This window comes from Silene latifolia, chromosome X (assembly GCF_048544455.1).
Source record: "Silene latifolia isolate original U9 population chromosome X, ASM4854445v1, whole genome shotgun sequence".
NCBI lineage: Eukaryota > Viridiplantae > Streptophyta > Magnoliopsida > Caryophyllales > Caryophyllaceae > Silene > Silene latifolia.
Genome location: NC_133537.1, coordinates 6,637,563 through 6,649,787, shown reverse-complemented (window position 1 = coordinate 6,649,787; position 12,225 = coordinate 6,637,563). Strand labels below are relative to the sequence as shown.

Below are 12,225 nucleotides of genomic sequence, written 5' to 3'. Positions count from 1 at the left end.
TAAACTATTAGCAGAACCGTAGTTTCTTAGTATCTGGATCTACCTTTCAAGTGTTGAGAATAAGTATTCAGAAAGTGAGTAGATTGATTATAAGTTTATAACTTATAAGGTAGTAATTTGCTGCAAAAGAGACTGCTGATTATTCAAAATATAAGAGAAACAAAAATTCCTGTGACTAAATATAAGTATCTCCGCAAATTTAGCAACCCTCAAACTACATCAAATATGTCAGGTAGGAGAATGGTGCTCGTCTAGTTAAATCTGCAATATTGATATGGACAAGTTTACAGGAAAACAGGCGCCATAACCAGAGTAATTGTCGCAAGCATTTTGATCAGGACGTGAATCGAAGGTCCAGCTGTATCTTTGAACGGATCTCCCACCCTGCAACCGAATAATAGTGAGTCAAGTGGCAGAATATGAATATTCGCCATTGTTGATAATTAGACTGAGCCAAACCCGAAAAATACAAATTCTAGTAGACCTGACCCAAAATAGCTGTGTTACTCAGACACACCGACCGACACGTGTCGGCGTGTCGGACACGGTTATCTGGGGTGAATTTTCCTGTTCTGTGGTCTAAATTGAAGTGTCGAAGCGTCGTGTCGTGTCGGACACCGACACGTGTCTGACACGCGACACGGCATTTAAGTGAAGTGTCGGAGTAACATAGCAAAATAGCCTGATTATAAATAGCAGTAAACAAGTGATAACAAAATATTAACAATCGGATTTAGATCCTCATAATGGGTTTATCAAAGTATCTTTCTTTTGAAGTATTCTGTCGTTTTGGGAGTGGGAGAAATCAATGAAATGGAGGGAGTAATAGATAAACACCCAATCCAAATGACTGAAACAATGAGCACTTCAGTAAGAGACGGGAATCGTCAAGATGTATGACAAATATAAATCGTATAAACTTACGTGTCTCCTGTAATAGCAGCTTTGTGGCAATCACTACCCTTGCCTCCAAGGGCCCCTGTCTCAATATACTTCTTTGCATTGTCCCAAGCTCCACCGGCAGTGTTCAGGAATAGTGCCATAAGGATGCCGGAAACAGTTGCAAACATCAGGAAGGCAGCTACAACTTTTGCACCAAGTAATGGATGCCCAACATAATGTCCAAGAACTCGGAACACAAGACCTGTAAAAACACAAGTTTGACAGTGATTTGTAAAAGCCAGGAATTTTCATTCATTAGTGAGCCTTGAATGAGATGGTCTCACAGGTATGACCAACTTAAATTTTGAGGTAATCGTAATTTAGTTATATAGGGTTAATGGATTTGTTTCGCATGTGAAACAGTCTCATATAAGTGTTCATCAAAAAAGCATACTGGACAACGCATTGGGTACCGCAATCAAAGAAGTAGCACCCACCTATCACTATTGGCGAAATAATGGCCAAAGCACCAGGTTTAATCATTTCCCTCAACGAGGCTGATGCTACAATAGCTACGCAACGACCATAATCGGGTTTCTCCCTGTAATCCTGCAGTCACGACTCACGACAATAATCAATAACTAGCACCGAATATGTTTGTAAATTGTAATAAAGTTGGTGAAGATGATTACTTACCATGATACCTGGCCTCTCAATAAATTGCCTTCTCACTTCAGTTACCACCTCTTGAGCTGTACGGCCAACAGCTGCACAGGCCCATGCACTGAAGAGATAAATAAGCATAGAGCCTAGTAAGCCACCAACAAAGACTTCGGGTATTGCAATATCAACCTGTAAGAGAAAAAAGTGAAAAGAATTAAGTCAAACAGCAGAACATCACCAATTCACAGGGATAACCATATCCGCCCAACACTATACGTATTCCTACCTCTTTAAAAGATATACGGGCAAACGAAGACACTTCATCCATGTAAGCACTGAAAAGAAGAAAGGAGGCAAGCGCTGCAGACCCTATAGCAAATCCTTTGGTTGTAGCTTTTGTCGTGTTCCCAACAGCATCAAGAACATCAGTAATTTCTCGAACACTTTCAGGCTGTAAAGAAGCATATAACAACTAACTTAGCATATAAGCTGATCACAGGCATCGCTATATATGTAGTTATGATAATGATAAACGCATAACGATGCTTTAAAATTAACCTGCTGACTCATCTCCACAATGCCACCAGCATTATCAGCAATTGGGCCAAACATGTCCATAGTCAGGACATAGCCAGCTGTGCTTAGCATTCCCATCGTAGCCACTGCTGTTCCAAATAGCCCACCATTAGGATTTCCAGCTTCATCCACCAATCCAGAACTGCGGCCCAACCAAAAAGCTGATATAATCGCTACACTGATAACAAGGACAGGGAGAGCTGTTGATTCCAGTCCCAAGCTCACACCAGCGATTATATTGGTCCCATGGCCAGTGGTGCTTGCAAGAGCCAATGTACGAACTGGCTCATACTTATAATCAGTGTAGTACTTGGTGATCCACACAAAGATGTATGCTGTTATAATCCCAACCAACCCACATAGGGCAAAATTAAACCAAGCTGAAGGTGCCTGCTCCGTGTAAAGCAACCAACGTGTAGACTGCAAAAGTAACCAAGAAACACGGACAATAGGAATATTTAGAAATCAAAACCAGATAGTCAGATAAGATCCAACTAATTGGGCCCAGTGAGATCATCAGAAGGCTGAAGTTACTGAGTTACTGACTAGCCCATAAAGTAGATTTCGGAAGGCCGATTTTTGAACTTACCGCGCCAAAGGCCAAAACTGCTAACACTATGGTGATAGAATATCCTTTCTCAAGAACTTTCATTGGATCTTCTATGCCTATACCAGTCTCGCGAGTGTTTCTTATTGAGAATATACCCACAGATGAAACGACAAGATCAAAGGAGTGAACCACCAAAGGGAACAAGATAAAGCCAGATGGATCTGCGTAAACAAAATGTGGTTGGTCAATAAGAAAACAAGAGGCAAAAAAAATAGAATCATAAATGCAGTTGTTTTGTAATAGTCTCTTGTAATCTTAGACACTGGTAGAAATAAAAAATCTGCAAAGATGACACTTACCCTCAATTTTACATTGTTGTGCCATTGTCCCACCTAATATCATTGCACTTATAATTTCTGCAGCAATACTTTCGAATAGATCTGCACCACGAGCAGCACAATCACCAACATTGTCTCCAACCTGTAATATCATATCACATTTTGACTTTCAGAATGATACTTCAGTCTTCAGCCATAAAGGTTGAAATGTAAGAACAAATGAAGCAGTATGTGCTCCACAATGAGCAAGCAATGACAAGAGAAGATAGCATAGAACTATAAGCCCCACTGTCCAGGGCAGCAATTCAACATCAGTACTGGACAAGTGGACGTAATCTTAAATTAATAGAAGTAAACAATACTCCATACATAACAAATTAGTTTTAAAAACAGGTTACTTTATTGCTGTTGGTTTACACAAATTGGAAGACATAAAACTTAAGGTGGTTTTTGCTGATAATATCAAAATATAAAACAATCAACACAGTTAGCAGATATATTCTTCTTCAGCATATCTGAAACTTGGTGCCTCGTACTATGAAAATGACTCATCCACAAGACTTCACATAGCAGGAAAAATAAGTGATTCCGCAAACATTTAAACATCACGGGTAGCTTCTCTTTCAACGAACTAATATGTGCCTATGTTGAATTGTTGATTGTCTCCAGCCACAAGTCCACAACCCCACTAAACCACCAAACACATGAAATGCAATGATATCATACTAGGACCAGAAGCTATAGTGGACTTGTATTTATACACACACAATGTAAGATTCTTAGACGGAAATTGGACTATGACGCATAATCCCACCACAAGGCCAGATTAGAAAAGGCAATAGATACCATACATAAAACTTCAGATAGAGAAAGATGGGGAAAAAACACTAGCGGATTAAATACCAAATCAGCAATGACAGCCGGATTACGAGGATCGTCTTCAGGTATTCCCTGCTCAACTTTTCCAACTAGGTCGGCTCCAACATCAGCTGCTTTTGTGTAGATGCCACCACCGAGTTGAGCAAAGAGAGCAACAAATGAAGCACCAAATCCATAACCCACCAGAAGAAGAGGCACTGAATAATTTAAAAGGTCAGTCCTCATGCCAACAGTTAAATGTGAATTTATTTGTGAGCTAAGAAGCAGCACAAATGATTTTATTCGCATAAATAATGATTCCGGCAAGAGGTATTCTTTTGGCATGGCACCACGGCCTTAAATTTCAAAAACAGAAAAATCAATCAAAAAAGAAGAAATCAATAACTACGCCAACACAATCCAGGATTTAAACAGAGTTTAGAAATGCGGTAAATGAGAGACATAATGCCTTGATGCGTCACCAGAGAATACAGCTATAGTTTATCAATATAGGGCTACTTAAAGTTGAGAATCATTTCAAACATCAGACACCAAGGTAAAACTGTTTTGCTGCTAAAACGGGGATCCCCATTTCAAGTAAATGGAATATACCTCTAGATTCGATGAGATAAAAACAAACAGTAGCCATAAGGAAAAAACAATTGGTGAATAATGAAGAAATACTGATATGTTTGGCGCTACTAGGCTACACGTGTCACTTATATATTAATCAAAACAGTTATTTCCATAGTATCAACAAGGGATTGTAAACTGATTAACACTTGAAGACTTTAGAATGTATCAAGTTCACGAAAAGGGTAATATGACAAAAGCATGAACTTTACACAAACATCATGAGATCATAACTTGTATGGTCATCTTTTGAAGTTTTGACGGGCTTGTGCAGCACCTCAAACAGAGAACGCCAAAAAGATAGAAAAGAAAGTAGACATACGGTCTGTGACTTTCATTGAACCCGGTGAATCCACATCCAGCCAAACATAGAAGGCAGCATACAAAATGGCAACACCAGATACAGCCATGCCTACAACAATAATGGCTGAGAATCCACCAGCACGAACAGCTATCTGCACATGCCGTTTCATGTTGATGTATAAGATACACGCATAGACATACTTTAGCTACTAGATTACAAAGATCATTAACCTGTAGGGCTTCTCTAGCTGACCGTCTTGCTGCACTAGAAACCCTAACATTCGCACGAACAGACACCCACATGCCAACATATCCTGCTACACCTGAACACAATGCTCCCAGCAGAAAAGCAATAACAGTAATAAATGCAGATGTAACCCTGCATAAGCACACATGAATTAACAGCAGGAGTTGAGTAACACATATTGGAAATTAAAATTTAGTGATTAAAGGTATGCCAGCAGATGAACAGAGCGCATGAGATAAAATTACCTTCCAATGCCTGCGGCTTCCTGCTGAGGAGTAGTACTTCGGAACAAATATATACAGAGAATAACCATTGCCAGCAGGACTGCCATTTTGGAAATAGTCCCATATTGAGTCCTAAAAAACCCTTCAGCACCATCACGTATAGCATATGATATCTGGCAATATTACAAGCTTATCAAACGTTGATAGACCCGCAAATAAAATTAAGAGACAGATGACATTCATCAACCAAATACTTCACAAAAGACCGCAAAATTGACATACAAACCAAATAACAAATGGCCTCAGTGGATGCCTTTATGAGATATTTCACTAGTTGAATAGCATGGTGAAATAGGATAAGAGAAGAAACGACATATTGGCCCTTAGCAGGATCAACTCTCAAGTGAGAGAAACAAAGGTACTGCACCATCCGGACCATTCCCCTCCCTCGGAATTATCCAAACAATAATTTTACTGATTTGTAAGAGGTAGTCCAAATTAATGTTAAGACAAGTACCATAGCTTTTACAACACAAACTCAAGTCTCATTGAAAAATTAGTAGGAAGAGCCTAGTAGTGAGGTCCAAACGTCCTATCAACATATATTGACCTAATGACCAATTTGCTCACCAAGTTCAGATGGTACGGTAGGTATCCAGGACATTAATTGAAACCAGTAATAGAAAAAAAAATGCAACTATTTTAGCGAGTCATTTTGCTTTGTTTTATCATAACAAGACCAAAAAAATAATGTGTCTTGGGCTCCATTGAAAAGGGAAAACTTTGATTTAATGATGATCATGTAGGAAATGCAGCAGCCATATAAGTTTGCTCTTGAACAGAAAGTTCATAGAAACGATCAAACAGAAACCATAGCTAACCCATAGCTAACAGCTAAGCTGCTACATGCAAACTAATATTTAAGGACATTGTGGACTCTGCGAAAAAATAGGATGAATACTAGCTCAGCCTGTACCTGAACCATCTCTGGAGGACCCTCATCCTTCGCAAGTACCCACTTTGTAAGATAGGTTGACAAAAGAAAGCTAATGGTGCAGATGGAGAAAACAAATACAATAATCGGGGATGTGCGCGCTCCAAGATAGAAGACAGTTCCAAAGGCTAAAAGCATAAGTACAAAAAGAACACGAGTGTTTAACCCCATAATGATGCGAAAAACCTGCACAAAACACAGCTGTTCAGTATTGTGAAACACATTTCATGTACATTCAAAGACATGCTCAAAATTGTTACGCACAAAAGCCGCTAGTTAATACAATAATCAAACATGATGCACATCCAAATACGTCCATATAGCAGGGTATTGATATTTGAAGCTATAAACATCGGGGGAACCAGAGATCCTCTTCACCGGAAGGGCCTCGAACAGGCCAACAGCAACCCGGAACACAGGCACCTCTTTAGACAACTATACAGATATTGAGGGAAGAATTGAGAGAGAGGGAAAGCATAAGAGGAAGACCTATGTGAATCAGCTAAATGAACTCTAATATGCTACTTCCTCCATTTCATTGAGTTGTTCAACATATGTGAGGGCTATTCGAAAAATGTATATAATTCAATGGAGCGGGGGAAGTATATATTGTACAAATGTCCAAATTGATAGCATGACATTCGCTCACGTAAGTCTTGGTCTTCATAGTGCTAGTAATCATTTGTAAAAATGAAGAGCATTTTATTCCTAAATATTAAGCCAATATTTTGCCAATGAATTCTTTACATTCTCTTTTTGCACAAAATCCTACGTGTAAAACAAAAGTATAAAGTTAACCTTACTTTTCTCTTCTACTCTTTAAGGACGTAGTTGCATGCGGGAGGGAAGGGGGGTCTTAAGCTTTAGTACCAATTATATGTATTTATTAGATCTCTTGATCCCCCAAGCCCCTAGTTTTCATACTCCTTCCGTCCCAGTGAATTCTTTACGTTTGGTTTTTGCATGAAGTCGAAGGTGTAAAACAAAAGTACAAAGTTGTCCGTAACTTTTTCTCTTCTACTCTTTAAAGACCCACTTGCACATTCGTGTTGTAAGGGTCTGTTGGTAATATAATAAAAATATGTTAAGAAAGGAAATGTAAAGACTTGATTAAGACATCCATAAATGGAAAACATAAAAATTTCACCAGGAGGGAGTATCCAATCAAATAAAGCTTCTCTCAATATTCCAATTCCTCACATCTGCTGTAGTTCTCAAATTCTCTCGTCGCCCGTTCTACCTTTCTTCCAAGAAACTTACCATCAATATCCAATCCAGGATTCAATATCAAAATAGGACATGTAGTAATTTTTCTTTTCACAGCATACCTAGTCAACTCGACGCGCTTGATTGGGCCAAGCCACTCATATATATACACATACAGAAAAAACAGAAACTAGACTAATGGATAAATTAGTCATTCAAGACTTCCAAGTATAACGCTGTAAAACTCAAAACCATGGATATCTTTGCTGAAGCCAAATGGCATGAGGTTAAACAAACCTAAGCTGAAAATAAACCAAAATCAATCCCACATAAACAGACATCACAACATCTTTGTCCACCAAATTGCCACTCTTAGGAAAAAGAGGTCTCACCAAAGGAGTGTAAGGTTTTGTGCGCATGTCTGGGAAAGTACGGGGCTTATCTTGGTAAGACCCCAAGGAACCACTCTCCATATCAGCCATCATGATGGAATGGACGGAATTCACCCTCCTGGCCACAGGGATTGTGCCGAACTCGCCACTTTGGGGGAACTCACCCCCTGAACTCGGTCGCTGTATTTTGAAATGCTGTTTCTCAAACCCCCAAACAATTCCAAGATGTCCGGATAACAGGGAAATATCACCTCTTTCAAATCCAAAGCTCCCACATTACCCGATTATGAACCTAGTAACTTCACTTAGTTCTCGCTTAAACGCAAATTTCCTCTAACTTCAAACCACTTCAATTTTTCCCAACTTTTCTGACTTCTCTGTAAAATGACACCCCAATAAATCTCATTAGGTTAGGTCAAAATACTAAATTGACATGAACTTTCCGCTTCTCTAAAACATAAATACTAATTTTTCTTTTTAAAAAACATAGGAGTGTGAAATATTTATGATACAATAAAATCTTATCTTAAATACTTTATAGAGTTCATACAACTTTTACTGTCACTATCACAGACTAACTAAGAATTAAGAATCAAACAAAAATAACATCAGCAGTCATTTAACTATCGAAAAGCTTACAACTTTTCACCAGATAATATACAAATATTCGCGAAAAAAATTAAGCTTAACAAAATAGAATAATACACTTCTTTTCTAAAAAGAAAACGCTAATTCTTATATGAGACGGTCAAATGACAAGCTTATTTTGAGACCTCTCACATAATCGGTAATTTGCCATTCTTTTTTTAGTGATTTTCGAATGTAGTTATAGGCTCCGTCTAACATTATCTTAACATGAGACGGTCTCGCAGAATTTTAAACATTCAACTACAACGTCTACGGCAGTACGGCTACTACATTCACAAGAACAAATCGAACAAAATAAACAATCTCAAAGCAACATAAAAACCCTAAAAAACACAAATTAATGAAATTTCACACCATGCGTCAATCAATCAACAACATCAATTCAAAAATGCAATTCGATTAAACAAAGATCAAATTAGTCAACAGAAATCAGAAAATTAACAGCGATCTAAAGATTAATGTAAGAAATTGAGAGAATTAATGGAAAAAACTTACGAAAATGATGAAATGGAAGATTAGATCTTGTGAGAATGTTGGAAATACGGTAGCTAAATAACGGTTCTTCTGTCAGTTCTGCAACTCCTCACAGAGTTTTAGAGAGAGAAAGTAGAAATATGGAATTGTTTTGGTGTCTCAGTTACTAGGAGAGTGCATTGTTTTTATTTTTTATTTTTTATTTTTTATTTTCAAAAGACGGTATTTCAATAAATTTTATGTGGGATCAATTACTTAAAATTATAGTATAGATCTCGCGCGAATGAATCGAAATATTAAAGAAAATAATAATTATACAACTGATATTTAACTCAATTTGAAATTTAATTGTAAAATTTATTATTATTAATGGTTTGCATTAATGGGTGAAAAAAGGAAAGTTCAGTATAATTTAATTGATATAATATAATAAAAGCTCAATTACAGATATGGTATAATAAAAGCTCAATTACAGATATGGTAAAATGAAAGCCCAATTATAGCCAAATTCATTTAGACGGAAAAATTTGGAAAATCTCTTATTCTTTAAGTATAAGGGGATGAGTACATATAATAAACAATAAACAATTTATTTAAATATTTAACGTGAAAATGGTTCGGAGTATTAGAGGTAATAAAATGAGTACGATAATAATCCTTTTTTTTGTGTAAATTAAGATATAAGGGCGACTCTGATGCAGCCCGGGTTTGAACTCGGGTCATGAGTACCATCACTCGTGACTTTATCAATTGCGACAGTTGACACAGTTTACGATAAAATAGGTATATTTGTAGTGAAAACATGCACGTACTCCGTATCAAATGAAATACTCAATAATTATTTAGAGTTACGATTAATAATAACAATAAATAAAAGGATTACAAAAGAATATATAGATAATTAAAACGGTAAAATAATAATATTATTCTCACAACTAAGTAAATCAAATTTCCTTGTCAATTTTTTATTTTATTTAAATAAATTTTAATAAAATAATTAGTGCAACCGGATTAGCAAGTAGTTTAAGCGAATTAAAATTGTATCAACAATTTTACTCGATTGAGTGGCCTACCAAGTGCATGTGTTGTATACTTGTATGTCAGTCATCCAATCAAATTTAGCCAGGTAGATTATCCAAGTGTTGGCTTCCACTTACAATTTGCCATGTGTCTAGGGGAAGTAATTTACACGTAAAATTAGTTGGATACTGTATATAAAGACTATTTTTATACTTTGCTATATACCCTTTTCATATTTTATTTCCGCATAAATCCAGGTTTATACAAGACCTCGTTTGGTTACTCTTCTAATTCATGGGAGTTTTAGAATCCCATAAATTGTGTTTTTGAATTCTTGTTTGGTTACCCTAAATCTTACTCCCTCCATACTTTAATATATGACGTTTTACCAATTCATAAAAATTTCCTAATACATTACGTTTAAAATGGTGGAATTTAAAACTCCCTTGGAGTTTACAACTCCTACATAATGGGGGAGTTTAATTACCCACCCCCTCATGGTCATTGGAAACTCCCACATCCATTCCCCACCAAATTTACTAATTTGCCCTTAAAAAAATAGAAATTTATAGTATTAAATAAGGGTATATTTTTATTTATTGATCAAAATCACGTGAATTGAAATAATGTATCCAAACAACCCATGGGAGTTTAATTCATGGGAAAAAGAAATTCCCACATGACATCCAAACATACTTTTTTGCAATTCATGTGAATTGTGATGTAGTAATTAAATTCATATGAATTGCAAACTAACACATGAATTTAATTCCTCCATCAACCGAACGAGGTCTTACTCAAAATTAACATTATTTTTACTCGCATATTTAAATAGGGTGTTGATTTTCGCAGTACGCATTTTACTCATTTCAGTACATTATTGACGATTATGCCCCTCTCATTTCTTATATGCTGTTTACTTAAATTTTGAGATTTTTTCGACTCAGGAGTTCAAAGTTTTTTTTTTTTCATTTCAATAACCGGGATATTAGGTAGCCATGTTAATAAATTAGTGTAATAGAGTGCCAAAATAATAATTATATTTCTAAAATGAAAACAGCACAGTTTTGCCAACATTCACTTTATTTACAATACAGTTATACAATAAGTAGTTAAGTACATTGAAATAAATGTGTGCTTAAGTCAGTTATATTGATATTAGTCATTACGTCGTTAATGTGAGAGTTAATCCACTTTTACATGACCGAAGTAGAGTTAGAGAAACTCGAAGGCATCAGAATCAAATTATGGTGCTGTTTGGCCTTGATTATGTAAAATAGAATTTTCTTTTAAAAACGAGTTTATTCACAAGTTACTTTTCGGAACAATTCCGGCTGTTTGGCCAAACTTTTGTAAAAACGTTTTTTTTTAATAAATATTTATGTTTGGCCTAACAATTTTCTACTTCTACTTTTAAGGTTAGTTATCAACTTTTGGCTTTTAAAAAACACTTTTAATCCTCCCTAATTTATAGTGTTTGGTCTATTTTATACTTTTTCAACTGCAAAAACACTTTTAAAGTTAGGTCAAACACCACCTATAAGTACTAGTCCAATCTAAAATTAACAAAGTTGAGATAATCCTTTATATTAACAATCGATCCACCAATACCCCACTAGCAATAGAAGGTTTGTCAATGGTTTGTAAGATGACATGTCCTCTAATTTTGAGGTTTGTATTGCTAGACATAGGTGTTGAGGTTTGTAGTTAATAAGAGTTACAAGATTGTATGTTGATTTGTAGTGAGAGAGTGTGAGAGGAGGAATAATATTGTGGGCCACATTATGAACCTTGAAAAGGTTTATCTATTGTTGGGATGAGGTTTGTAGGTAAATGTGTTTGTATATTAAACATGTGCGCATGAACAAACCTCTTAAAGGTTTGTCTATTGTTAATGCCCTTAGGCCCTAACGTTATTGATCTTAGTTGGCCCTTCAGCTTAACAATCGACCCACCAAACCCCATCGTTATTGACATAGGCTGGTGCACAACGCTCGCGTAGTGAAGTTGTTGGATTCGCGCGTTCAGGCCACATTTTGTGGACGTGACAATGTTTCGTTTTGCCAAAGTAGAGTTTTTCATGGATGGTACAACTCATTGAAGCTATCTCGCCAAACTGGAAAAAACGTTTTAAATAATGTATTTTTCAAGTAATACATGATCACCTAATCTTCATTAATCTGCATATCAATAAAAATTCATTTAAGCCGGCCTGAG

General features: G+C 36.4%; 1 protein-coding gene across 1 annotated transcript; it reads right to left on the bottom strand.

Moving 5' to 3' along the window:
* Nucleotides 1-66: 66 nt before the first annotated feature.
* On the bottom strand, nt 67-9,217 carry LOC141622610 (pyrophosphate-energized membrane proton pump 3). The gene is made up of 15 exons (XM_074438632.1): nt 9,010-9,217; nt 7,867-8,243; nt 6,251-6,454; nt 5,296-5,447; nt 5,035-5,182; nt 4,823-4,955; nt 3,913-4,085; nt 3,031-3,151; nt 2,711-2,892; nt 2,104-2,541; nt 1,832-1,996; nt 1,579-1,734; nt 1,380-1,491; nt 925-1,144; nt 67-384 (listed from the first exon to the last, which is right to left on the bottom strand). Exons 2-15 carry the CDS (start codon nt 7,957-7,959, stop codon nt 285-287), a joined length of 2,397 nt encoding a protein of 798 aa, XP_074294733.1. The 5' UTR covers nt 7,960-8,243; nt 9,010-9,217; the 3' UTR covers nt 67-284.
* Between the last annotated feature and the right edge of the window lie 3,008 nt (nt 9,218-12,225).